A 27,696-nucleotide genomic window follows, 5' to 3' on the forward strand; every position below is an offset into this window, starting at 1 on the left:
GAAATATGGGGGGGGGTGATAAGTTTGATCTTTTCCTGCAATAAAAGTTGATTATGGTTGTGTATTTTATTTTCAAAAATATTTTTTAATGTTTCATGAAATTATGAATCCCTTTACTTTTATATGATGTATGGATGCATTTTACGTATTAATGCCTATCTTTTGTTAACAAAAATTCATAATTAAAAGTACATTCATATACCCTCTACTTTGTTATGATATGTAAATATTTTTAATTATGAAGGCCTCCCTTTTGTTATACGAGGGCTATCCAGAAAGTAGATTACGTTTTGGAATAAAAAAATAAACAAAGTATAGGAAACAAATTTTATTATATACAGATGAAAGCCACACTCAAATACTACTTTTCTACATAGTCACCATACAAATTAAGGCATTTATCGTAGCGATGTATGAGCTTGGAAATTCCTTCGTCGAAAAATTCGGCCGCCTGCGCCTTCAACCACTTCGTTACCTCTTCTTGCAGCTGTGCGTCGTCATCAAAATGCTGCATAGCCAGCCACTTCTTCATTGCTGGGAATAAGTGGAAGTCGCTCGGTGCCAGGTCGGGACTGTACGGCGGATGAGGAAACAACTCCCACTTAAAAGATTCAAGAACTTTACGAGTGACATTTGCCGTGTGGGGCCGGGCGTTGTCGTGAATCAACAAGATCTTAGAGCTCAACATTCCTCTGCGCTTGTTTTGAATTGCTCTTCTGAGTTTTTGGAGAGTTTGGCAATACCTTTGAGAGTTTATTGTAGTGCCTCTTTCCAGGAAGTTCACCAAAATTACACCTTTTCTGTCCCAAAAAACAGTCGCCATCATCTTCCTTGCCGACATTGTTTGCATGCATTTCTTGGGTTTTTGGGGAGAACTTGTGTGCCCCCACTGCATTGATTGCAATTTCGTTTCACAGTTCACATGTTTCACCCATGTTTCGTCACCAGTAACGATGCGATCGAGTAAAGAGTCACCATCCTTATGGTAAGCGTCCAAAAAGTTCAACGCTGCAGCCATTCGCTGATTTTTGTGGTCCTCTGTCAAGATTTTTGGAATCCATCTTGCACAAAACTTGTGGTAACCAAGCTTTTCGCTGATGATTTCGTGCAACAAACTTCGCGAAATTTGTGGAAAACTCAAAGAAAGTTCCGTTATTGTGAAATTTCGATTTTCACGGACTTTAGCATCGACTTTTTCGAGAAGTTCGGCGGTCACTATGCTGGGTCTCCCACTTCGATCTTCGTCGTGAACATTGGTTCGGCCATTTTGAAATCTTATGACCCACTGACGCACTCCACCTTCAGTGATAATGTTGTCCCCATACACTTCACGAAGCTGCCGATAGATTTCTATCGGTTTACAGTTTTTTTGCAGTCAGAAACCTTATTACTGAGCGCACCTCGCGGGATTTTCAATTAACGCAGACATTTCAAACCGTCACAGTATCTGAACGGAGCACAGCACGAACCTCTCACTAGCACGGCTAGATGCAGACTGAGCTGCGCAACGCTCTGACCCCAAGATGGCCGCGCTAGCCCCGCCCCTAGCGGACACAGACGGAAACGTAATCTACTTCCTGGATGGCCCTCGTATATATACATCTGAGAGCTGGGTGTTTCACATATGAAATGTGTAATGTGCTTGAATGTGTCATCCTGTATGAGAGTTTCAGTTATTATTTTATTGTATGTGTGTAAAATATAAAAGGCACTTAATTGGCAATAGATCTTTAAATTTCTAATTTGAATTAAAAATCAATTCCCTTCACTTTTAGCACCCACATTCTCATCCAAGAAACTATCACATGTATATGTAATAGTTTTTTCTCCTCTCATCTGCTATTTTTTTCATCTGTAATCTTTACATAATAGATAATTTCGCATGAATAAAGGTAGTTTTATTTCATTTAAGTCATTAAGTTTACTCAGTTCCTTTGGAGTGTGTAATTAAGTTATTACATGAATTAAAAAAATGTATATTTTGAAACATTTCAAGCATGATATCAAATATTAATAAATTTATGTTTTATGCTTTCTTTTTTCTAGAGATCCATTGAATGGACTGAGGAATCAATGGAAAAGTTTGTCCGAGATTATTGCTTACATTTCTTGAAAATTGCGTCTTTGCTGCAAAGCCATTTGTATGAAGAGGAAGTTCCTCAGATGAAAGTATGCTTTTATGAACTGAAATACCAAACCATTTAAAATGCTATATTTGGACTTTGTTTAAAATTTAATGACATTAAATTATTTAGAATTTGTTTAAGTTAATATAACTAGTATTTAGAGTTTATTTAAAACTTAATGAAATAAAATTATTGTTCAAATAAAATTGATGCCTGCAATATAGAAGTGAATTAAATTGTTCACATGTAAGAAATTGCTTTAGTGTCATGTAAAATCTAATGTGAGACATATTTTCAGTTGCATTGCAGCTATTGTATTTTAATGTGTTTATAATTACAATGCATAGCAACCATTACAAAAGTGAAAATTTTAAGGTATTAGTCCACCACTTACAAATCAAATGTACTAGACTGAAAATTTGAATGTGTATTGTATAGTAGTTATATTTATATATAAATATATTTATTATTAATTTGTTTGCAAATTTTATATAATTTTATTATTATATATAATTTATATATATATATATGTATTTAAACAAATTTAAATGCTTAACAAATACGTATAAAAGTAAAAAAGCAAATTTAAATTCTAAAAAAGGGAAAAAAGCCGAAATAATTAAAAATAATTTTAAAAAAATGTGCAAACATGTAAAAGATTTAATTCTCGAACTAATCTACAATATCATTTAAATTCAGAAGCATAAGCAAATCAAGTGCAAAATCTATCCGTGAAAATAAATCTACTAATTTAATAAATTAAAATTAAATTAAACAATTTAAAAATTAAAAAAATTTTTTTTTTAAAAATGCATATGTGAATGACCGTAGAGTAGGCAGGAGACAGACTTATCAAGGGGAAGTTGCCTCCAAACCTAACTCTCTAATCATTCAATTCGTGTTTCGTCATTCATGCAGGCAAGGGTAAAAGTCAAAACCAAAAGTAATTCCAATAAAGTGGTATCCTTAGAAATTAACATTTAAGTATTAACATTTAAGAATTAAAGTTCAAAAAGGAAAGAAACTAATGAAGTCTTTTGAGTAACAAGCAAGTAAAGTCATAAATTAAACTTTTTCTTAAAAAATGAAATTTTTTAAAAATTAATTTTTTATAAAATAATAAAAAAATCTAGAAACCAATGTATTTTAGAAATCCTTGTCTACAGAAACTTCCCCTACACATAGTTAATAATACATTGGTTTCTAGATTTTTTTATTATTTTATAAAAAATTAATTTTTAAAAAATTTCATTTTTTAAGAAAAAGTTTAATTTATGACTTTACTTGCTTGTTACTCAAAAGACTTCATTAGTTTTTTCCTTTTTGAACTTTAATTCTTAAATGTTAATACTTAAATGTTAATTTCTAAGGATACCACTTTATTGGAATTACTTTTGGTTTTGACTTTTACCCTTGCCTGCATGAGTGACGAAACACGAATTGAATGGTTGGAGAGTTAGGTTTGGAGGCAACTTCCCCTTGATAAGTCTGTCTCCTGCCTACTCTACGGTCATTCACATATGCATTTAAAAAAAAAAAAAAAAAAAAAAAAAAAAAAAAAAAAATAATTTTTAAATTGTTTAATTTAATTTTAATTTATTAAATTAGTAGATTTATTTTCATGGATAGATTTTGCACTTGATTTGCTTATGCTTCTGAATTTAAATGATATTGTAGATTAGTTCGAGAATTAAATCTTTTACATGTTTGCACATTTTTTTAAAATTATTTCGGCTTTTTTCCTTTTTTTAGAATTTAAATTTGCTTTTTTACTTTTATACGTATTTGTTAAGAATTTAAATTTGTTTAAATTTAAATTTCATTCCTTGCAGCAATGGTACAAAAATTTTTAATTTAATTAAATATGTATTTAAATTTAATTTTTTTAATTAAATTCAATTTATTCTTATGAAACAATATATTTATATATATAATATATATATAATATTATTAAACTAAAGTAAAATTAAACTAACAATATTGAACATTTGTGTAATATTCATTATAGTGGAAGAGTCTTCACATGTATGAAATCGTCAAGTATGTTTTACAATAATTTTGAAGTTATACAGGTATTGGGGCTGAAACTAATTAGCAACTTTTATAACCTCCAGTTTTTAGCATGCATGTGTTTTTAAAATGAATTGAATTAGATTCTTTTATAGCACAGCAATCCTCTTTAAAGCTTTCTACAAATGTGTTAACTCCTATAATCTGAAAATATAATCCTGAAATACCTTATTTATGTTTAATTTGTTTTCATATTGCTAAGAGGAAATCAGTAAACCTTTAATTTTATTAGTTAATCATATTCTTTAATTGAGCATCTGCAACAATCTGCAAGTATCATTATGAGATCGATTCCGATTATTTGAAATGATGCCTTTTTAATCTGCTTTAGCAGAGTATATATCAGACAAGAAATCTCTTTGGTTGGCATCAGGCTTTATAAAAAATTTGTCAAACTCCCATTTGTTGATTTTCAGAAACAATATTTAATGAACCATATAGTTTTAAAATCACAGAAGGCAGGTACAATCTCATTTTAAAGAAAAAACAAAGATTTAAAATTTTCTCCAGTTATTGCTGTCTGCTCCAAATCCTATTGAAATCAACCATTCTGCTTTTTATCTTCATATTTCTTTGCCAGTTTTTTAATATGATAGCTGCTGGAGTATTCTTTATTTTATAATGGTGGATGTTATCAGGAGCAGAAATGCTTTCAGTTTTTGAGGTAATCCTATTTCATTAACTAACCCCTTAGCCAATTCAAAACTGATTTTAGTTTATTTGAATAAATTGAAATAAAAGTTATAGATGTTGTTTTACAAAACTTTACTTTTGATGATCTTCCAAAGATTGTAAGCTTTCTGACTCTAGCAAAGCTATTCTGATTATTGAAGATCAACATAAGCTAACAAGTAGTTAGGAAGTTGAGAGATGCAGAGCTTTCGTCATCTCTGTTAATGTTGCAGAAAAAATATATTCTGGTAGATTCCTTCTCATTATGGTGTTTCTGATAATGGGGTCATAAATGTCCTTGCAGAGGACACATCCTCATATCATCTGGATCTAGCAAAACTGCTGAACCAGATACTGCTGAATCACTGGCTATTTCTACAAAAGAGGACTGAATCAAGGAAAGATCTACTCCATTATCTACTAGATCAGTGGTGTCCAACCCATGGCTTGTTGGTTCCCAGTAGCCCAAAATCCTATCTTTGGCACCTGTCAGTTACATCACAGTATAGCGATGTGACAAAAACTTCAATTCTAATGTAAAAAACAACCATAAAAAAGGTATAGTTGCACATCATGTATAGGGGCATTGCATTTTTGTTCACCTATTCATGTGTTACCACCTTCACCTTACCCGGTCCCATGGTTTTTATCTGCATGTTGGATTAGAATGCCCGATTTAACCAAAGTCCTGTTCGCTGCTGGTGCTGCTGCACATCTGCACAAATGATGGAACATCCATCCGGCTGTGCAGTCAATAGACTGTTTTGAGTAAGTTTTAAAATACAGTGGATCCTTGCTAAATGCAGATTTATGGAATGGGATTTTGCATATATGGGCTTTCTTAATAATCTCCATTTAATTTGTCCAACATGAAAATTTCAGTTACACACTGTAGAACATCAGCCACATTGTGATAGTTTTTTTTTTTTTTTTTTTTTTTTTTTTTTTTTCAATGACTGGTTTGAAAATTCATTCATTTAAAAGGTTGAATATTATTTTGAACTGCAAAGCCTGAGCTTTAAAGTTCTCCTACTTCTTGATAATGCATGGTACTGAAGCCCTCACAACATTCCATAGAAATGTAGAGACTTTATTCCTTCTACCAAGCACTACTTCCTTTATCCAATGAATGGATCAGGCAATCATAAATATTATTATATCGGGCATGTCCACATCTCTGTAAATGAAGCAGCAGACAAAGGAAAGCATAAAATACTAATGGCTTTATGGAAATGATTCTGTATAAGAATAATTAAACTTTCATGGAAAATGTGATTTCATCAATGAATGCTTGCTAGCATCAGCATTGATCAGGAGTTGTCAACAATTTTAAAAGATTTCCTTTGATTGAAAATGAAGCCAAGGAAAGTGTTCAAATTACAAAAGTAATAGACAGTGAAAAATTTCAGATAATGAAAAAAAGAAAAAAATTAAGTAATTTAATTCAAGAGTAATCAAGTTAAAATAAGTTAAGAATGACAATCCTGAAATAACGAATGAAGAACTAGATGATCTCATAACACTGCAAACAGAGAAAGTAGTGATAATGAAAAAGAATAAAGAACCTTTAACGCACAAGAAGTTAAACAAATTATTAAAAATGCGCAGGATTTGTCTGGTTTTCCAAGGGAGTCACCCAAATGAAGCAAGAAAAGGACACTTTATGAGTTCGCACTCCTTACTTGTATCAGACATTGACCCAAGCAAAACTCACCACCTGTTTAAAAAAATAATTGCTTATTTACCTACTTTTTAAAGAGCAATAAAAATCCTTTCAATTAACATTTATTTCATTCCCCCCTTTCAATTACAATAATATTTAGGTTTGTATTGTGGTAAGGTACAATAAATGATTTCAGATTGCAGTAGTATCTGTTTCAGTGGTGAAATCCTGTGTTTTTGTTATTGATCCTGGTTGAAGCCTTGAGGGTTACTCCAGTGGACAAAGAGATAAAAGAAGTCTTTTCATCAGGGGCAGGAGATGGACACTTTGTTATGTATGAGTGAAAGAATCATTCCCCCCCCTCGGAGATCAGCACAAGTAAACACAAGGAGATATATAAGGTGGTTTCCTGAGAAGAGAGGACAATTTTTCCTGTTTAGAGCTATGGGCATCTTGGCCTGCTAAGAACGATCATTCCTCATGTAGAATGCGGTAGAGCATTTTTCTGGTAACAAAATTCTGAAATTACGGGACCAAATATACCCAAGGCCCATATTGTCAAGATATGCAACTATTAAGGTTTTCATCTTATTATTCATGTTAACTTGAGTTAGAAGTTCATTTCAACCCAGTGTCACAACCCAGGGTTTGCGTAGCGGTTTCGGCCACTACACCACAGTATAAATTATACATACTTTCTTAATCTAAACTATACCTAACCCCCCTTTTTTTTTTTTTTTTTTTTTTTTATATATATATATATATATATATATAGAAAGTTAACTTTGCAGAATGTGATTTTGCCATATGCGCAATGTGTTACATATGTAACCTCCATCTTCAGGAGGGATTTGCTGTAATACTTAAAATTATTTCATATATTTTGTGATGTCCTTGTCAACATGAGTTATGTCCCAGGGCCATTAAGGAAAAAGAAAACGTACCACTTCAACTACAAAAAAGAAGACTAGCTGTTATTTACAAATGCTGGCAAAAAAGCATTTTATTTATTATGCAGTGCTTTAATAGCAGTAAAGAGACTGAATGTTGTCATCATAAAACCTTTCATAAGGATTTCAACAGTAAATATCCACTCGGGTCTTCATTACATAGACATAAAGTTCAGTCATGAAACTTTCTCAAATAGCTCAACAAGATAATCTTTTCACCCTAAAAATTGACGGAAAGAATCAGGTAGAAGCATCCTTCAAAGTAAGTTATGTTCTTGCATGATATAAAATTGCATATCCAGCTCATGAAGGAAGCTATGCTGGTAATGTCAGAGTCTTTATTTCACAAATTAATAATAATAATAGTTATCTCAGCTATAGAAGATGTGCCTCTGAAATACGGCAGCATGATGAGTGAACGATATAGCGAACTTCATGTACATACAAATGAAATCTGATTTGAAAAAAGTGTGTGTATTTTCGCCTGCGGTTTCATGAACTCACTCATGTTACTGACTCACCACAACTTCAAATGTTCACAAAAATAGCATTTCCTGCTTTCCATGACAGAAGCATTTTTGACCATGTTGACTTTGGAAAAGTACACTGAAGCACAAGACATATATGACTGTTACTTTACACATTGTAAATTTTGTCTGAGGACGACTTTTGAATCGTAGTCTTTTAAAAAATTTTCTTGATGATTTAGATAGCGAGTGTGATGATATAATATACCAAACAGAAGTAAGATGGCTGAGGAAAAGTTTTAACAAGATTTGTTGGAATGTTGTCTGAGATTAAAACTTTCTCATATCCAAAGAAAATTATGATAAAAAATTGGATGACTCGGAATGGCTTGTTGACTTAGCATTTATAAGCAAGATCACTATAAAACTCTATGGCCTAAATACCAAGTTGCAAGAAAAGCGTGTATTGGAAATAAAGAGTCCCGTATCTGCTGTTCTGGCTAAAATCAATTTGTGGTAGAACAATTAATTGGAAGAAAGGCTATTGACATTTTCTGTCATATAAGTTCATTCTAGACCTGGAATTTATTCATGTTGAAAACTTTCTGTTACTTAGCACAATTTAAGAGAAGATTCCAAAGCCCGTTTTTTGGGGAGCCCATTTTATTGTTTCTAAAAAATCATGTCTTGGAATTAGAAGTGAAGTGACTTCTTCAATGGAAAAATGCTGTTTCAGTTAGAAATCACAGGCTAAATTAGAGATTATTACTTTTTGTACTGATGCGACACTCAAAAGCACAGAAAATAAAAGTGATGAAGGTTTTAAACTACTTGATCCTGTTATACAAAAATGTACTTAGGTGTGCACTAACAGGGAAAGCACTTTTGGGGTCAACTTAACTCTGTGATCTAGCTCCTTCACAACATAAAATAAGAAAAAGCAAGTACAAAATATGTTGGTTCCAGAGTATGTGAAAACAACATAGTGCTAACATGCTGTGTATCAGAAGATGGCCAAATTACCATTATCATAGAATGTTAATAATCAGATATCTCAATAATAGCAAGTTAATGACTTAATGCAATGCTGGTTTAAGGAGATATTTGACAATATGTGCTTTTCTTTATTTTCTAATTTGAAATGAAGTCAGTTTGGAGCTCCATTATATTTGCATTTTAATAGTGGATTTTATTTAGTTTCTTCAGGTTTGTATTAATTTATTTTCCGCATTTTTTTTTGGAATGCAAAATCATCTAGTTAAAACGCATATTTTCATGAAATTTTTATTTTTCAATTTCAAACATCAAATACCAGGTGCCCGTGAGGCAGGCCAGAAATTTAAAAGTAGCCCTCAAGACAAAATTGGTTGGACACCGCTGTATTGGAGCATCCCAGAGATAAGGCAGTTACTGCCTTTCGTTTCACCGCCTTTGTTTGTAACTCTAAGCAGAAACATTTCACATACACAAGGTATAATTCTCATTAGAAACTGAACTGCAAATCCAAACACCAAATGGTCTATAATAAAAAAAGCATAATATTTATCAATAAATACCATGTGCCCATTTAAAGAAACACCGAGTACTCTAACAATAATAATAATAATAATAAAAACCATTAATAAATACCACAGGTGTATTTAAAGAGCAGTTAGGATGTTCTGATATGTTTCTTTCATATTTACAGCATGACCCACAGAAACACACGGTTGTTCGTTCCCATTAAACAATAAAACTGCCTTTAGACTTCTCTTTGAAAAGTCAATAAACAGTGGCCACTCGGTAAGTTTATAGAAAGGCAAAATTCGCTCATTAAACCTGGAATATCATGATAGTAAACTAAGTCATTTGCCATTGAGAAAAATACTGCAAGCATGGGCTGCCTTTTCCGAAACATGGAAATTTTCGCTCCTTTTTGTAACAGATTCCATTGCTGTAAACGAAATCCAAGCAGCTATGCTTTTGTTTTGGGTAGATCTACCCCCCGGGGGTCCATGTAGAGTACTCTGCCCAGTACTGGCTAGCATCTGTACCTAGGCAGTCTCGGACATGGGGGTATAAAATTTATGAACTTGGCGGTTCCCGATGGTCCATGGGGTAAGTCTATACTTGCTCTTCATGGGCCGGGAGGTGTAAGTCCTCTCCACGAGGGTATTGGTAGCCAAGTAGCAAACTGGACCATTAAGAGTCTGGTCACTGCTGTCCTTGGAATTCCATGTAAAGCCTAAGGAGAGGGGCATCCCGTGTAGTGCTGGCAGGTAGCCCAAATCAACTCGGAGAAAACGTAGATTTGCAACATCACACTCCGGTATGCTATAACAACTTAACTATCAACTTATTAAGTACATTTGTATACCTGCTTCGCAATCAGTCAAAACATGTTGTTGATGATGTTTAGATTATGCTACGTGATGTGACAATTTACAGGTCAGTATAAGAGTTACATAAGTAGAAATTATTGAATTAACAGATTAGTTTCTGAGCATTTTCATGCAGAACAGTGTTATCTCCAGTGTGAAATTGTGTAAAAATTAGAACAAAATTTAAAAATATTGTTGTAAGCAGGATTCCCCTTTTTGAAAAAAGAAAAAGATATTAATATCTTTGAAAAAAGAAAAATGTATTAATGAGAAAGCAAGTAATTTGAAAATGGGATTGTTGTCATAAATGCTAAGAATGATAAATAACTCATGTGAGATTCACAGGAAGTGAAAAGGGTTAAAAAATCAACAGAGTTACAACAGAGGTATTTAACTTTCCTGTGTAAATGACATTTAATTCTTTTTATGCACAAAATAAAAATTGTAAAGTCCTTTTGCAGTTTTTTTTCCCTTATATGCCTCTGGTATCCATCTTCCCCTGTAAGTAAAAGAAACAAGAATTATTTTGAAATAGACAGATAATTTTTTCTAAATAAAAAAAGGTATTTTGTAAATAATAAATGTGATCAGTAGTATCTTGCAGAATATTAGTCATTTGGTTAAACTTTGATTTCAGGTGCTTACTTTCTTAACTAAATTTCTGAAAAAAGCTTCTTTTTAAAATCTTGCTTGTCTAATTTTTATAGCCTTCTGAAAGTGAATTTCAGCATCTGTGCCAGTTTTTGGGTCTCAGTCATCTGTTCAACTTAGAATTTACAGCAGCCACATGCATACAGTGGGTTGTTCATGATCCCAGAATTCTAATTGGGACTTGGTGTCAAGATTTTATGAATTTTGCCAATAAATCAGTTATGGCTGCAAGGGTATGTATGAATTATATTTTTATTGTATAATAATTTTAAAGTAGGTTATTAGTCATTATTATTATTATGTTATTATATAAATCTGCAAATATAATTTGAAGGTATAGTTCATGTTATGTAATTGATTACACTAAATTCTCTGCCTTTAGTTTTAAAATTTCGAATAAAGTGTTAATTACTTGAAATTAAAATTCATCCCTTTATTTGTATATATATGTTGCACACGTATACAGCACGGCTGTGTATGCTTGACTGAATTTAACAGACAAATTTAAGTAGTTTGATTTCAAGTTTAATAAATTTTAAATACATTTAAGTTCTAAATGTTTATATTATCATATGTTCAAATAAAGCAAATTTAATCTAGAATAAGAATGAAATTCTTAGCTTTGTTAAAAAAAATAATGTTGAATGTAACTAGCAGTAATTAAAATCACAAAAAATTATTTATTTATTTATAAAAAATATTACAATTGAGTAAAAATTTAAGCAAAAGACTATAACATACTTTCATACTTCCTGTTTGAATTAAACCCCATTGCTTTAAAATACAGAAGATATACAGGGTGATTCAAAATTAATATAGCGATTACAAATGGCTATAACTATTAAATTGAAAAGAATTTATCAATAAGAAATACACATAATGTAAAAGGAAGTTCAAAATTTTATTTACTTACATACTTTATAAATATTCTGTGTGACTGCCTTTGGTAGCACAGGCAACATCAAAGCAGTAGTCCATTTCATGCCATATATTCTGAAGCATATCTGGAGTCACCAATGCAAGCACATTAGAAATATGCATTTTGAGCTCTGGAATTTTTTTCAGTAAAGGAAACACATACACAAGATCTTTCACATAATCCCATAGAAAAAAAATTCTGTATGTTCTTCCTGTGCCAGAAACAACTCCTGAACTCAAAATGTTCATTTCTAGTGCACTTGCATTAGTGACTCCATATATGCTTCAGACTGCATGACTGCATGACAGCTTAGATGCTATCTGTGTTACCAAGAGGAGTCGCACAGAATAATTACAAAATATGTAAACAAAATTTTGAATTTTCTATTATATTCTGTATAATTCTTATTAATGAATACTTTTAAATTAAATAGTTATAGCCTTTTGTAATTGCTGTATTCATTTTGAATCACCCTGTATTTGTGTAGTATTTATAATCAATATAATTTGTTATTAATTCAGGTTGGTTCTGAGTTATTTAGCAGATGAATTTGCTTTTGAATAAAGGATATGTTACCCATTTGTATTCAAAGTACATAGAACATTTTATTACAAATTAAGGACTATGGCAAAAAGATGCATTTTAAATTTTATTTATCACTTTAACTATGTATGTATGTATTAAAATTGGAAAATTATGTAAGTAGGACTGAAAAAAGTTAATATTTGTTTTTCCTTTTTTAGGTTCTGTTGCAACGTCCCATTATTTGGTATCCGCCTGCTCTGCTCAAACTCCCTCAGAACTATGATGAAATTTTCAAGTACTATCACAAAAAACCATGTAGAGTTTGTCACAGTGAGCCTAAAGACCCATCGCTTTGCCTTGTTTGTGGTACTATGGTGTGCTTAAGAGAGAACTGTTGTCGGCAGCAAGCACACTATGAAGCTGTGCTGGTTAGTTTGGTTTTTAAGAATGTAAAGATAACATTTTTCATGTGATTTAAGCAGTAATTGTATGAATTTATTGCATGAATTACCATATATACCCACATATACGTCAATCCTTCGACTTTTGAGAAAAATTTTCGGAAAAACAAATTTGTCTCATGAGCGCCGCTGCAACTAAAATGGTATGCCGATATACTTGATAAACTGTCACTCACACTTTTGATACGTTTAGATAAATAAACAGACAGACATTATGTTACAGTTACTGATTCGATATGGTTATAATAATCAAAGAGTGCCTCACAGATATTCTACAGACTGAATTGCTGTGTGACGTCAGATAATGAAATGAAAGGGGGCTTTTCTAATAAACAGAAAATAAAATCGAAACAAATTTAATAAAAAACTAATAAATAAAATGGAATAAATAAATAAAAATTTTGTGTTTTTTCTGTATGAACGATAATATTGAATCAAGTTCACTGACATGTCATCCATCGATCGGCGGCGGAGCATCTCTCTCCTCCTTTTTTTTTTTTTTTTTTTTTTTTTTTTTAGGTTCTGTGTATAAGTCGATCCCCTACTTTGAAGTTTTATATTTAAGTGTTGACTTATATGCAGATATATACGGTAAACGTTTTAACATTTTTCACATGATTCAAGGAGTTAAAGCATCAGTCAGTGTAATATTCATAAATTTGCAGGATTAGTTTCGAAGGTTTAAATAGAGAACCTTCTTCAGCTGCATACATACAGATGATGAGAGAGAAGCCAGTGATAAAATAAAACCATAAGAATGAAAGGAGAGAAGTCAAGCAACTGATGAAAATAAGAAAAAATATGAAATAAGTTCCTTAAAATGTGAAAGTAAAGATGATTGAAATTAGAAATCTTAACTAGAGTTGAAGAATGTGAAACACCTTTAGAAAATCTAATTTGCCAATGAAGTTTTTTTTAATAATTTTGGCTGCAGAAAATAAAAAAAATGTGATTTTCTGACCAGCAGTGTTGGGCAACGACAGGACTGATGTGTTTCTTTTTCCCTAACATATATTTCATGTTTCTTAGTTTGAAATTGTAAGGCTGTCTTAGTTGATTACATTGTAAAATCAACTACATTGGCAAAGAATCCAATGTTTTCTCCATGAATTCTATCTGGAATGGAGTCCTTAAGTATGGAGCTGTGAATTTCATCAACACTAGAGAAAATGACCTAAAAGTAGAATATCTCTACAATATATGCAATTTTATAGCTAATCGATGGAAAGAAAGGAAGGGCAACTGTGTAATTTCCTAAAATGAGAAGGTGTTTTTGATGTGTTGAGATAAGAATTTTTTAACAACTTGGTCAATATTGTTAGACGAAAAGTCTTTTCTTTGCCAGTTGCAACTGCTTTAAGTAATTTAATTCTTAATCCAGAGCCAATTTGGAGGAGCAAGCTTGAAATGCACAGAAAGCATAGGAATAATATGATGCTCTGTTTAGTCGAATGACAAGATCTGAATTGTTGTGAAAGGGAAACAGTTAAAGTTTTGTGGTAAGCAGTAGTACTGAATTTGGATAAGTTGCATATGGCCAAAATGTTGAAAAATGAAAGAGAATTGGATGTCCCAAATTCAAACATGAAATAAACAGCTGGATCTGTGGAATCTGTTATTGAAAGAACTTTATTTAAATAATCTTTGTTACTGTCAAATAGGGTAAAGGTATCGTCAACATAGCAGAACCACACAAGGAAGTTTAAAATTTCAAATAACTTTGATTCATAATAAAAAATTATTTATCCACTTAAAAAAAATTGCTTATCCCATTACATTATGCCTAGATTATATGCTCTACCCACCATTCATGAAAGTGGTATTCCATTGAATCCCATTGTATCAAATTTAGGCACTGCCTTGCACCTATTAGCTAAATATTTGGTTTCTAGATTTTTGACTTTATTAGTTAATAACACACCCTAACTAATTCAGTACAGTTTATAAAAAAAGTAAGAAGCATTTCCTCTAGGAATTTCAATGTAGTTTCTTTTGATGTAAAAGCATTATTCACCAATGTTTTTCAAGGTTTAATTGATTATGGCAAAGTGCATTAGGGCTATCTGCCTAAGGGAAGGTATGCCTTTATGGAGGACCTTTTAAGAGAACTAGCTCATATGCATGTTACGCATAAGAAAAACCAAAAAAATGCTCTTACTGCCAGCCCATATGCCTGAAATCGAACCCAGGTTGGAACTACCAGAGTTCAGTGATTTTACCACATGGCCGCTGGTGAAATCAATGTTTCAGTGGTAACTGCAAATATCTAAAAGTGAGATTTTTGAGAGTTTCATTTCTCCTCTATCAAAATTGAGGAGTTAATTTCCTGTACTTATCTGAATCAAATATATTTTATTTTTCAAAATAAGTATGACAAGCAAACTGAGGGATTAGCCATAGGAAACCCTCTTAGTTGTATCCTTGCCGATATCTACATGCATTATTGTGAATGAAAATTATTTGACATAAGCTTCCCCTGTATCATTCTGCAGTGTTGACAATACCCTGCTTGACAGTTATAAAGAGGATTTAAATTTCGTTCTTTCAATAACAAAATTTATTGATTCTGCTATTCAGTTCACTTTTGGACTTAGGACATCCAATGCTCTTCCATTTCTGGAAATTTTGATCAGGTGTAATATAACTAACTTAACACTGTACCGGCTGATAGCCTATTAATCGGCTTTTTTCACCAATGCCTACCGACCAATATTAATCGGCCTTTTTTTGCCAACGCCTACCAATCAATAGCCTATTAATTGCTTTTTTTTCCTTGGGATTACCTAAAAATAGTCTATCAATCGGTAGCCATGGCGATAAACAATTGCCATTTGCTATATCATTTGCATTTTATTATTATAGTTTTGAGGTACATTGCTCACTTGCGTTAAGTGTGTTGCTTCGTAAGCAACCACGTTTTCACATTGTTTTTAAAAAAATTACGTTTAACAATGAGTGAAAAAAATGGTACTGGCGAGTTTTATTTAGACAATTTATCAGATTGTCCTGACAGTTATTCGGAACAGCAAGAATCTGCGGGAGCGGCCGGTCGAATGTGCGTATGCTGTTGAACCGCTAGCAGTCAGTAAAGTGTTAAGTACTACTTTTTTACCTTTATCTATTTGCTTTCCAGTATGCTTCAAATCTGGTCATTTGACTTCGTTCACATTCCATGCACTTCAAGTTTGCTCCTCCAAATTGGCTCTTCATAAGAATTAAATTTCTTAAAAGCAGTTGCTATTGACAAAGATGTTTAACCTAAGACCTTTACTGACCAAGCGGTTAAAAACTTCTCATCTCAACACATCAAAAAGCACCCTCTCATTTTAGGAAATCGTAAGATTTCTGTTGTCATTCCTTTCCTTCGATTAGGTATAAAACTGCACATATTATACAGAAATTCAACTTCAGGTTGTTTTCTCTTCTGTTGATAAAATTTGCAGTTCCATACTTAAGGACCCCATTCTGGATATGAACTCATGGGTTATATACAGGATTCTTTGCCAATGTAGTTAAATTTGCATTGTTCAAACTAAACAAGCCTTAAAATTTCACACTAAGAAACACAAAGCATATGTTAAGAAAAAAGAAACACATGAATCCTTTGTTGCCCAACACAGTTGGTCAGAAAATCACATTTTTCATTCTTCTGCAGCCAAAATTATTCAAAAAAATTATTTCCATTGGCAAATTAGAGTTTCCAGATGTGTTTCACATTCTTCAATTTTAATTAATGATCCCAATTCCAATCCATCTTTACTTTCAGATTTTAAGGAAATTATTTCAAAATTATTCTAATTTTCATCAGTAGATGTCACCAGTAGCTTGACTTCATGCCTCTCATTTTTATCGTGTTCTCTTATTGTAGCACTGGCTTCTCTTTCACTTTCTCTTTACACTAAACTAGATTTTTTGCTTTTTGGAATTTTTCATGAAAGCAAAAGTCCTCTGTGATTTTATTTCTGTTCTAGATAATATATGTCATTCATAAAAGAAAATCTTTTGTGAAGTTGGGGAATACTTGTTCTTTAAATGCTGTAAATGAACTCAGGGACTGATAAAAGATAAAAATTGATGCTATTCATAAGAAAAGTAAATTATATTGTGTTTTGTATTTTGTTTCTGATAAACATTGAGGATGAAATATGCACCTTGAAACTAAAAATGTGTAGCGCCTCCTTTTGTTTTAATGTTGCTTAAAAAGTTGCTTATTTACCTCTGAAAACCAAAAGTAATGCGTATTACTTTTATTTATAGAAAATTTTGTCTCTGAGATTAAGTAATCTTGTGTCTTAATTTTTCAGACGAAAGAACTTTTAAATTAAAAGATTAAGTTGTCACTATTCCTATGTTGAAAAATAATTGTTAATGATAGTTAAGAAGAGCAGCATCATCATTGCTTTCATTTCTGTTTCTCCCAAATAGTTTATATCAGGATAATTATTATTTATGCATAAAACTAAAAATGCATATGATAAGAAAGAAAAATCATTTGTAAAATTTACCAAAATTTAATTATATACATTTTTTCATTATAAGAGAGCACCTACACTCAAAAGTCGTTAATCCAGACACCCATAATCTGGAATGATCTATAATCCGGACCTGAAAGCTACAAACTTTCTGCGCATGCATCAACGCACAATGCGTTCATGCATGCACGTAATACCTTTACGCATACACATAATACGTTTACGCATGTGCGTTTAATGTATAACGGACGGTATAAGCTAAGCTAAAATTATCTAATTATCTATTTCAGTTAATGTTGAAGATTGTGTTGTTCCTTAATCTTCGAATTGGATCCGGCTTAGTATTTTTTGCAGACTGTTAGAGCAATTTTATAAAAGTAAATTGAAACTTTCGATTATGTGAAATAAAATTTCCAATGCTGGATCTACAAAGGGAAAGCATGTTTCGATGTCCATCAAACAAAAAGTGGAATTGCTGCAAAAAATGGATAAAGGCTCCTTTGTTTTATTTCAAATCGATGTACTCCGTCTTTGATATGATTTAAATCAAATTCCTCATCATTATAACACATCAAATAGTTTTCTGGTTGCAATTTTCTAATTTCGACTATGCGTAATGTATGCTTTACGCATGCACGCGTTGAAAGAAATGTTTAATAAAGTAAACAAATAAATATTAAGTTTTTTTTTTTAAATTTTGATACCCTTTAAATCATAATTGCTCTTTATTTCTTAAGTTTTGGTTTCATATTTTTAATTTTATAATTTCTGCATGCCATCTTACCAGATTTAAACTGATGATCTATAATCCGGAACAATCGATAATCCGGAATCGCCGAAGTCCCGACGAGTCTGGATTAAAGACTTTTGACTGTACTTAATTTCAGTAATTTGAATCAAAGTATCAAAATATATATAATGAATATTTTAATTACAGTGAATTTGGGTTTACAAACAACAATAGAGCCTGCTTATGATTACGTGTTATTTTAAATCAATACCATAATTTTATTCTTCTGAACTATCAGTTTGTAGAACGACTAAAAAAAAATTAGAAAGTTTTGTATTTCCCATTCTACTTGCTCGATTGACAAAATTCAATTTGCGTTTTTCATGGTTAGAAAGCGTGGCTTAGGATATATATTTACATATAACACTGTTCTCAGATACATATTTTGAAACAAAATCGGACATTTTCGGAAATAACATGCCAATTTTTTTATGTATTTCCATTCTACCACTCAAATTATGCCTATAGAACAAATTTAAGTAAAATTTGGCAGTAATTGGAAAATTTGCCGTACTGCACCTTTTTTTACTTTCTGCCTAGAATAATTCATTTGGCAAATTTATAGGTTTACGGCAACCTATTATGATTTCCCTTTCATTCTGTGTGAGCAGGGAAAAAAATATTGTCTTTTCTTGCATGTAATTTTTTAATCACAATTTTTATTTTTAGTTACTTTTTTCTTTTTAGAATTTCATTTTAACTTTTTGAGTTGCATAGTTTAATTATAGTGACTTTAAAAATTTCTATTTATTCATTTGCAAGTGTATTTAAAGCATGTTTGTTCATATATATATATTTTTAATTTGATTTTTCTTATTTGAATAGCATTCCCTTCAAAAGAATACTAGGTGACCCAGTATTCATTACAATGCCTTTGAAAACTGCATTGTGCTTTAAAAGATATCATAAAGTATGGTTAATACACATAAAGCACAGTATAATACCATAAAGTGTGGTTAACCTTTTGTGACAGGTAGCTCAGTCACTGAACTGCTATCTCAGGGTGGCATGTTAACTGGATGCATTGTCTTGTGAGAAGGGACATTTCAAGCTGCTAAGCCAAACTTTGGGAAAAAATTCACATAAATAAATTTGTCATCCAATTGCTCCAATTTTGGGCACATTATGGAAGGTAAAATTTAAAAGTTGTTATAATTGTGCTAAATAAAAACTGGTGAAATTTTTAAAAAATGTGGCATTTTAGCATAATTTAAGGTGCAGAGTTAAAATAGAAAAATAAAATAAAATAAAATCAGCCTGTCATTTCATAAAGTAAAATTTTGTGTCAAAATACATACGTTAGAACATTGCTGTGTAAAAATCTAGTACGTATCCCAAGTCGAGATGTCAAGTCATGAGAAATTCAAATTTAATTTTGTCTATATGCCAAGTAAGAGTGGAAATGTAGAACTGTCTCCCCCTTTTTTTTTAGTTGGTGTACATTGCAGTCATTGCAATTAGATTCTTTTTGACTATCTTTCTCTTCTTTTTTTCTGTAATCTGTCATCTTTTCTTTAACTAAAAAATTTAGAAATGTAATCTTTTTTTTGGGGGGGGGAAGGGGTGCATAAAATAAATTACTTGACATTATACTGCAGAAGGCAGAGAAACTTTTAGACATGATATTCTAAGATACACTGAATTTTTATAAATGTTTACACGGGAGAAATGCAGTTTCTAATGTCCTCAAAGTATTAATCCTGCTTTAAAAAACATCCATACGCATTTTCTTCAATGTTAAAAAAAATGCTAATTTCTAGACTTCTATTTGAATTAGATATGTATAACTACAGTATTGTTAATTAAAGTTTTGCATATATATTTTGTTGGATTATTTGTAGTTATTATATTTATTGAAGTATGATTATTATTTTCAGCATTCTGTTATTTGTGGTGCTGGGACTGCAATGTATCTTGCTGTAAATTCATCAACTATAATAGTAATTCGTGGAAAGCGAGCATGTCTTTGGGGCTCAGTCTATCTTGATAGCTATGGAGAAGAAGACAGAGATCTGAAGTATGTTTCTTTATTATTTAGCAAGTTTATGAACAGCTTTCAATAATTTTTTTTGTTTGCTGTTGCCATTAAAATGAACATTTATTTGATATTTTAATATTCTTTTCTGAACGTAGCTTAATGACTATTATATTTTTGTCTAAATGCCAGTATATTTTTTGAGTTAAAGTGTGTATCCTTCCCATCCTTCTTGTAAGCAAATGAATTCTGAAACAACTTATATTTGGCATGTTTGAGACAAAGATAGAATGCATCAAATTAAGTATTTTGGTGTTTTTACCATTTATTTATTGTATTGACAACATGAGAACTGTAAGAACCATTTCAATTTAATTCTGAAATTTTGTAGATAGCAACTGAGCAGTTTATTTATCAAAATATGTGATATTGTTTTAGAGTAAAATGTTTTATTAAAATTAAATTTCTTAATGCTAAGTTACACTGAATGCTTAAGACTTAAGTTACATTGAAGAATAGCTATAAAAATTGCATAGAAAATCAATTGGCTGAAAATCAGATATCAAGTGAAGCTGTCAGAGTAAAATAGATAATACAGTATTTAAGACTTATAATGTAGAAAATTATTTGTACTGAAATTTCATTGTTGTTTACATGCATAGACTGTATGCATGTATAATGAAAAAGGGTATTTCATTGGGACAAACTGGAAAGGAAAATAATCTTATGCAATATAGAATGCAACTGCCAAACAGTTCCTGCTGGAAATTAAAAATACCTATTTCATCAATCTTTTGACATCAAAAATATATTTCATCAGCAAAAAAAGGAGACAATGGATTGTTGATGAATTAACTAATATGCAAAGAATGCTGCTGATGTATTAGTTAGCTAATGTACTGGCAATGGCTATTTTTATATAATAAGCGTTTTGCAGGCACTAAAAATTTATATAATATTTTATTTATACAACAGTATTGTGGTTTAAAACAGGAATCCTCCTTGGTGGGTCAAAGGAGAAATTCTGGAAAGAGAAAAAGTGGAATATTTTCATTTATGAATTTGTTAAAATTACAAAAATGAGACTCTGCAGAAGTTTCAAAAACTGCTGTTGCATTAAGAGTCTGGAAAAATATCTGGAAACCATGGAACTTTTTTGGTGGTGGTGGTTGGGGGGGTGTTATGCCACTGGACAACATTGCAAATTCTGACCAAAAATTGGAGAAAGGAATAGAGAAATTAAAAATCATGCCATCCTGAAATCAAAAGTGGATGGAGTTGCTGTTGGATATAAATTTATATTTTCTCTAATCATATTTTATTAGTAAAAAATATTCATTTATTTAAAAATGCTGTTTATCCTTATAAATTCTTATAATTCATACATGCATTTTTTGTAATGATGATTTTAGTTTTATGTATCTATTTATCTTTCTTTTTTGTAATATTAATTTTTTTGAATTATTTTTTAGACGTGGCAAACCGCTGTTTTTGAGTGAAGATCGTTATAATCTTTTACAACAACAGTGGATTAACCATAGCTTTGATCACACTAATAAAAGATGGGTTTGGCACAAGGACAATTTATAACATTTAATTTTAATTATGTAAATTTCCTGCCCAGAGAAAATAGACTCTGTTTTCAGAGCATTTGTATAATAAATTGTTTTTGATGTTGTTTAAAGAAATTGAACATGCAATGGCAGTGGATCTTTTCAGAATGTACTGAAAATAAGCAGTTTTACTTGGTCAATTTTATTGTCATTAAAAAATATTGAGAATCAATTTTAAAAAAAAAGGTGGTGTATATTTTTTTGCTTAATTCGGATTATAAGCACACATGAGTCTCAATTCATTTTAAATTATGTAAAATTATTATCAATTTAGTATATTTCATATTTACTCTATACTTTCCTGTAACGTAAAACAGTTTAGATGGTTAAAGAAAATCATGTACTGCATATGAGGTTGTTACTGATTATCTTTTAATCCTGCTTATTATTTTATGCATACTTTTATATCAAGGAAACAAAAAAGGTGCTAAATGGTTAAATTTATCCAGGTGATTGAGTTCTGTCAAGACACAGTGAAACTTTATAATTCTAAATGTATTATTCATTTTTCTTAGCTGAACAAAGATGCATGCCATATTAGTGCAGTTCCTTAAATACTAGACAGTAAGAAGAAAAAAAATAGGTAATTGTAAGCAATATCAAAATTTTAGTTTAGGTATTTGAGACATAATTTTTGCATCTTGAAGTTTATCATTTTTGTTTCAAGGTTATCACTTATGTTCAAGTTTTCAGAAAAAAATAATAATAATTTGTAATGAGTAGCTTAGCATGATATGCAAATAATAAGTAAAGAATATTGCAGAAATGCTCACAAGTCATTTTTATTATGCAGAATGAATTGCCTTTTTAAACATATTTTCTATTTCAACTATTAATGAAAATAAGAAATCTTAAAATAAAGCAGAAAGTTATTTGATACAAGCCTCAATTCTGAATAAATGTAAGAAATATTAAAATTTGAATATCTTAGTTAAAACTTATCTTAACAGTCTTCCTCCTTCTCAGTTATCTTAAACTAAATCATTTTGAGCATATTTTTGAAAAAAATTAACAAAGCCGTTTTCCTATAACTATTACTGTAATAAAACTTTATAGTAGCTAAAATTTTAAAGATATTCATATTTCTCTCTATTTTTAAATTGAATTCTTTTACTCATTATGCATGTAATTATTTACTGTTGTGTTTTTCCTCCATTTATTTAAAATAGATTATAAATGATGTAAATATTTCTTTTATGTTTGTAAGTACTAATTAAAAATATAAAATTCCTTTCTAAAATAGCAACAACATTTGATGATTTGCTATGTTTTATCACCTGAGTACTGTTTTAAAATTTATTTAAATTTGCATGTATTATAATATTGGTTACGGCAATGTTGAAAATGATGTCATGATTTAATGTAGCGGTATTTTGAGTGGAAATGCTAAATGGTATGTGTGTCATTGTACTAATATCTCTCTATGAGTTAGAGATTTTGTTCTGAAGCACTTTTGTTGCTACATACGGGTTAAAAAAATACTAATTACGTTGCTCCTTCTGAATAAAAAATTAATGCGTTTCTCTGCCAAGTGTTTGTTTTCTTTTAGTATGGGGCTTCCATACTATCAGGGAAAAATCCTCTCCCTCCGTTTATTTGAAAATAACTTAAGCTATATATAAATGATTTTTTTTTTCCTTTTTCTTTTCTTTTTTTTTTTTTTTTTTTAATTTCACATTTGGTCTTATTTTTCCCATGTAAAATTTTTTTCTAAAGTCTGCTTTTATTAAGATAATAAATTAATGAAAAAAAAATGCAGTTAAACCCTTATCCAGTACAGAGGCAAATAATTTTTATAACTATAGCAAGTTGAATTTCAGTGCACATTGCAAAATATATTGGTGCCAGAGAACTGTTGAAAATACGGTAATAAGATTTCTTAGTTTGTGTTTTAGTTTTTGGTAGTCTAACATTTTTATTTACCAGCTTTGCTCTTTGAAACTTGTCAATGTATGACTTAAATATATATATATAGACCGTCTGTCTTTATATCTAGTATTTTTTGGCGATATCACTGACACTCATATGTCTATGTTTTCATAAAAATATGGAAAAATGACTAGGAGTATTATTGGGCATAGATATAGGTATTGGATAAATAAACTTTTTTATTATAAATTTCAGTTTTTGGTTACTTAATATCTCGAGCTTGAAATAAATATATCTTCAAAATTCAAGAAATTAGCAACTGAAGATGTGAATAGCTACTATGGTGTTTTCTAGTTTGAAGGAAAGGTCTCTTATTTAAAAATGCAAAAATCTACGTTTTTTTTTTTTTTTTTTTTTTTTTTTTTTTTTCTGTGTGTGTGTGTGTGTGTTTTGCATCAAATATTCTCTCATTATTGCTTTGTAATCATCCCTCAAAAAAGAATACATTTAAAGTTTCTAGTACATGCATGATTAATTGTTTTTAACATTATTAATTATCAATTCAAGTATTTTTAAATATAATTTTGGATATGATGGACACCATTTATTCAGTTAAAGAGAGATTGAAAATTCTCACTTTTTCAGTAGTTATACAAACTTTATTTAGATCTGGCTTTAGAGCAAAAATTTTGATATAATTGCAGATAGTAAAAAACAAATTTGTGGGATATTGCTGTGTGTTCAGATAAGTTGATTAAGTAGTGGTCTATATCTAAAGCTGGTAGTTTACAGTGAAAAAAGCTATTATTGATACTAACAGCCTCAGCATTTGTCACAGGATCAGTTGTCCCAAAACTAAAGAATAAGGTTGCTGTTAGATATATTGTAAAAGTAAATTTTACACTGTGTTGTTTGCAACAACAGAAAAACTGCTTTATATGTTCATGATAATCTGTGAGCTAAGCATATATTTTTGTAATGATAAATATAGATCAGAATAGTTTTGTAGCACATTTTGTGTTATGAAAGTTTTAAATATTTAAAACATATGTATTTAATTTTTCTAAACATTGAAGTTTAATTTCTAAACACTGTTTGTCATAAAAAGTATTTTCCATGTTCTGTTGTTAAATAAGAATTCTTATCCAGTAGACAGCTATGCTAACTATGTGAGAAATAGTCTTGTGGCTTTGCTAATGAAATAAAGAGATCATAGATTTTCTATTTCAATACTCAGAGATGACTGTAGAAAACCCTGTAGTTTGGAATAACTTTAGACCATTAACTAAACATTAATATTACTCAAATTGCTGATTGCCAGGAACTGTTTAAGCCAAATTTTAGATGTCTGACTTTTTTCTAAAATTTTTTTATAACACAGAATTTATTTATATCTTTCATCTTTCATTCATTTTTCATGCAATAAAATAATTTGCATTTTTTTTTTTTTTTTTTTTTTCTTTTTTTGGTTGTGGTGTGTGGTATGTTATTTCCTCTCCCCTTCCTTCTTCTGATTGTGCATATTTAAATTTCCCCCAGAAAATTATTTTTGCAGTTAAGGTAAAGATACTTTTTGCCTCCACAACAGAATTCTTCCAAGCTTGCATATTTTCTAATTATCAAACATTTTTGTCTTCGTAGCACTAGTAGTGGCAGAATCAAAATTCAAATCAATCCCTGTAAGATGTGTAAATTCAACTATGAAATGTACTTTTAAGCAAGAAGATGAGTTTGATGCTTTTACAAAAAAACTTTTTGTTTTACAAATGGCATGAGAGCCTCATTAAACTTTTTGGAATGATTTACGAAAATTGCTTCTGAAAGTATTTATGCAACGGATTCCCCTTGTTTCAGTGGATATGCCAGTGATCATTAAAATGTGGACTTTTAATGCAATGATCATATGAAAATACATTTCAATTTGTTTGACTTTTTATTATTGTTTGATCTTTAAATCAAGATTTTAATGTGACAACTATAATTGTTGAACATGTGTAATGCTAGAAAAGCATCTGTTTTCATTAATTTTTCCAGCTAATTTTATGTTTACTGGAGTAAAAATTAAAGAGGTTAGTTTTCAGTTGGAGTTCAAAGTAGGTTTGGACCATTTTGGTGGCGTGGCAAGTTCCCCTTTCAATATTGAAATAAGCTGTAATATTTCACACTAATTATTGCCAAGTAAATACCTCATCAGAACTTCAAAATGAAAATCAACAACTATTTGCAAGCATTTCTTTTATCACTATAATACTGGGATCTAATAATGAATGATAATTAACAGTGTGGATATATATGCGAGTCATTTTGGTTGTGTATTTTTGTGTAACTAGAAGTTGCCATTTTATTGTGAAACAATTATAATGTCAAGGGGCAGTTACAAAATTCCATCCATATAAATTCAGTCTGTAGCAAATAATGTAATTAGTTATGAAATGCAACAAAATATAAGCTATCTTGATGAAATATTGAGAAGATATACTCTGCTTGAATATTAACCCTTTTAATAGTCAGCATTCCAGTTATGTATTGCAGCTGACAGAAATGAACACAGCTTGCATTACAAATTTAAGGCTGACAGTTATCACACATATTTGGGAAGGAAAAATTGTTTAATCTTGAAACCGCTGAATTGTTAACTACATACTGACTACATTATTGTCTTCTTTTTCTGTGTTATTATATACATTATTGAAACTTTTATCTACTGCGCTATAAGGAATTCCATTCAATTTTTAAAAATTTTGAATGGAAATGAAGGAGAATATTCAGAGACCTTTTTATGTAGTGTTTTAAATTTTTTTCACAACGTAGAATTCTTGGTCAGAAACTGTTATTGGATAAAGGTTTGCTGTTATGGTAATCGTGTGTAGTATTTGTCTTAAAACGATTTTATTTGGTAAGTATTGCATAGAAATTATAGAATTCTAGAACTGAGCCAATGTTTATATTAAGTGCATAAAAGTTGATCTTGAAAATTTAGTTCTAATTTTTTAACAGCAGAGAAGTATGTTATATATCTTGACTATACCATAGACAAACTTAGTTAAAGTTATTTTTATAAAAAATTATTATTGCCAGGATAATGTAAAAGTTATTGCTTATATGTAAAATATTGTAGATTTATGGAATTTTGTCTTTGTAGTAGATTTAGAAGAGTGTGTTTTGTTAATATGGTGAAAATAAAGCTTGTAAATGAAAATGTAATAAGTATAAATGTTAAGCAAAAAGTGTGCTTTATCCAAATCTTATATTTCCAATCACTTGTTTTGAATTAAACTGCAAAAGTTAACAGTTTTACATTGTTTCATATTTTTCTTCAGATTTCTTGGAAGTAGAATTCTTAGATATTTGTCATTTCAGAAATTAATTTTTAAAAATTATATTTTTAGATGTTCTGTTGTTATTATCAAAGATGTGTAGTAATACTGAATACAATGCAAATTTTTAATTGTGAGGAAAGAAATATCCCCAATTTCATTATCAAGATAAGTATTGTGTAAAACAATGGGAAAATATTGTGAGCTAAAAATCTCTATGTGCTAAAACCCTTTTAAATGTTACACTATTATGATTTGTAGTATATATTGTAAAATGCTGTAATTTATTTGTGGAAGTGCTATAAAATTTAATTATTCTTATTACTGTATGCTTTGATCTCTTTGTAGTGTAAAAAATCAATTTCTATTGCACATTATCATATAAATGATTGCTAGGCATCCTTTGCTATAACTGAAATTAGCAGTAGCATAACTTAACTTGTCAAACTGTTAAATTTTTTCATCTCCTTAACTGTTAGCATTGTCAGGCGTTCTTTACTATAATTGGAATTACTAGTAGTATGACTGAACAATTCAAACTGATAAAATTTTTATCTCCTTAGCTATTAGCATAGATCTTAATCTTACTTTCATTCACTCTGCTTCATATTCCTAGTGAACGTAAATTATTTCTATTATTAATATAATTAGACCTTGTCCTTTCCATGAGTAACTAATTTTTTTTTATTTCCCACTTTTTTGGCATTGTTATGAAAACTAAATTAATTTAGATTTAATGTCTGTGTAAACTGCTGCTTCTAACATATTTTTCAAAATTATTCATACGTTTCATAAG

At 30.4% G+C, this 27,696-nt stretch overlaps 1 protein-coding gene across 1 annotated transcript in view; it reads left to right on the top strand.

Moving 5' to 3' along the window:
• Ubr3 (Ubr3 ubiquitin ligase) overlaps positions 1–27,221 on the top strand; it is a 187,675-nt gene extending 160,454 nt beyond the window's left edge. Inside the window, exons 33-37 of the mRNA XM_085825584.1 lie at positions 2,047–2,169; positions 11,016–11,192; positions 12,622–12,831; positions 20,004–20,143; positions 21,574–27,221. Coding sequence (XP_085681710.1) covers positions 2,047–2,169; positions 11,016–11,192; positions 12,622–12,831; positions 20,004–20,143; positions 21,574–21,691 — 768 coding nt within the window. The 3' untranslated portion in view covers positions 21,692–27,221. The remainder of the gene's footprint in view (positions 1–2,046; positions 2,170–11,015; positions 11,193–12,621; positions 12,832–20,003; positions 20,144–21,573) is intronic.
• The last annotated feature ends 475 nt before the right edge of the window (positions 27,222–27,696 follow it).

The sequence above is a fragment of the Stegodyphus dumicola genome, chromosome 10, assembly GCF_044657685.1.
Source record: "Stegodyphus dumicola isolate Sdum_Otavi_A_Nest chromosome 10, ASM4465768v1".
In the NCBI taxonomy this organism is placed as follows: Eukaryota; Metazoa; Arthropoda; class Arachnida; order Araneae; family Eresidae; genus Stegodyphus; species Stegodyphus dumicola.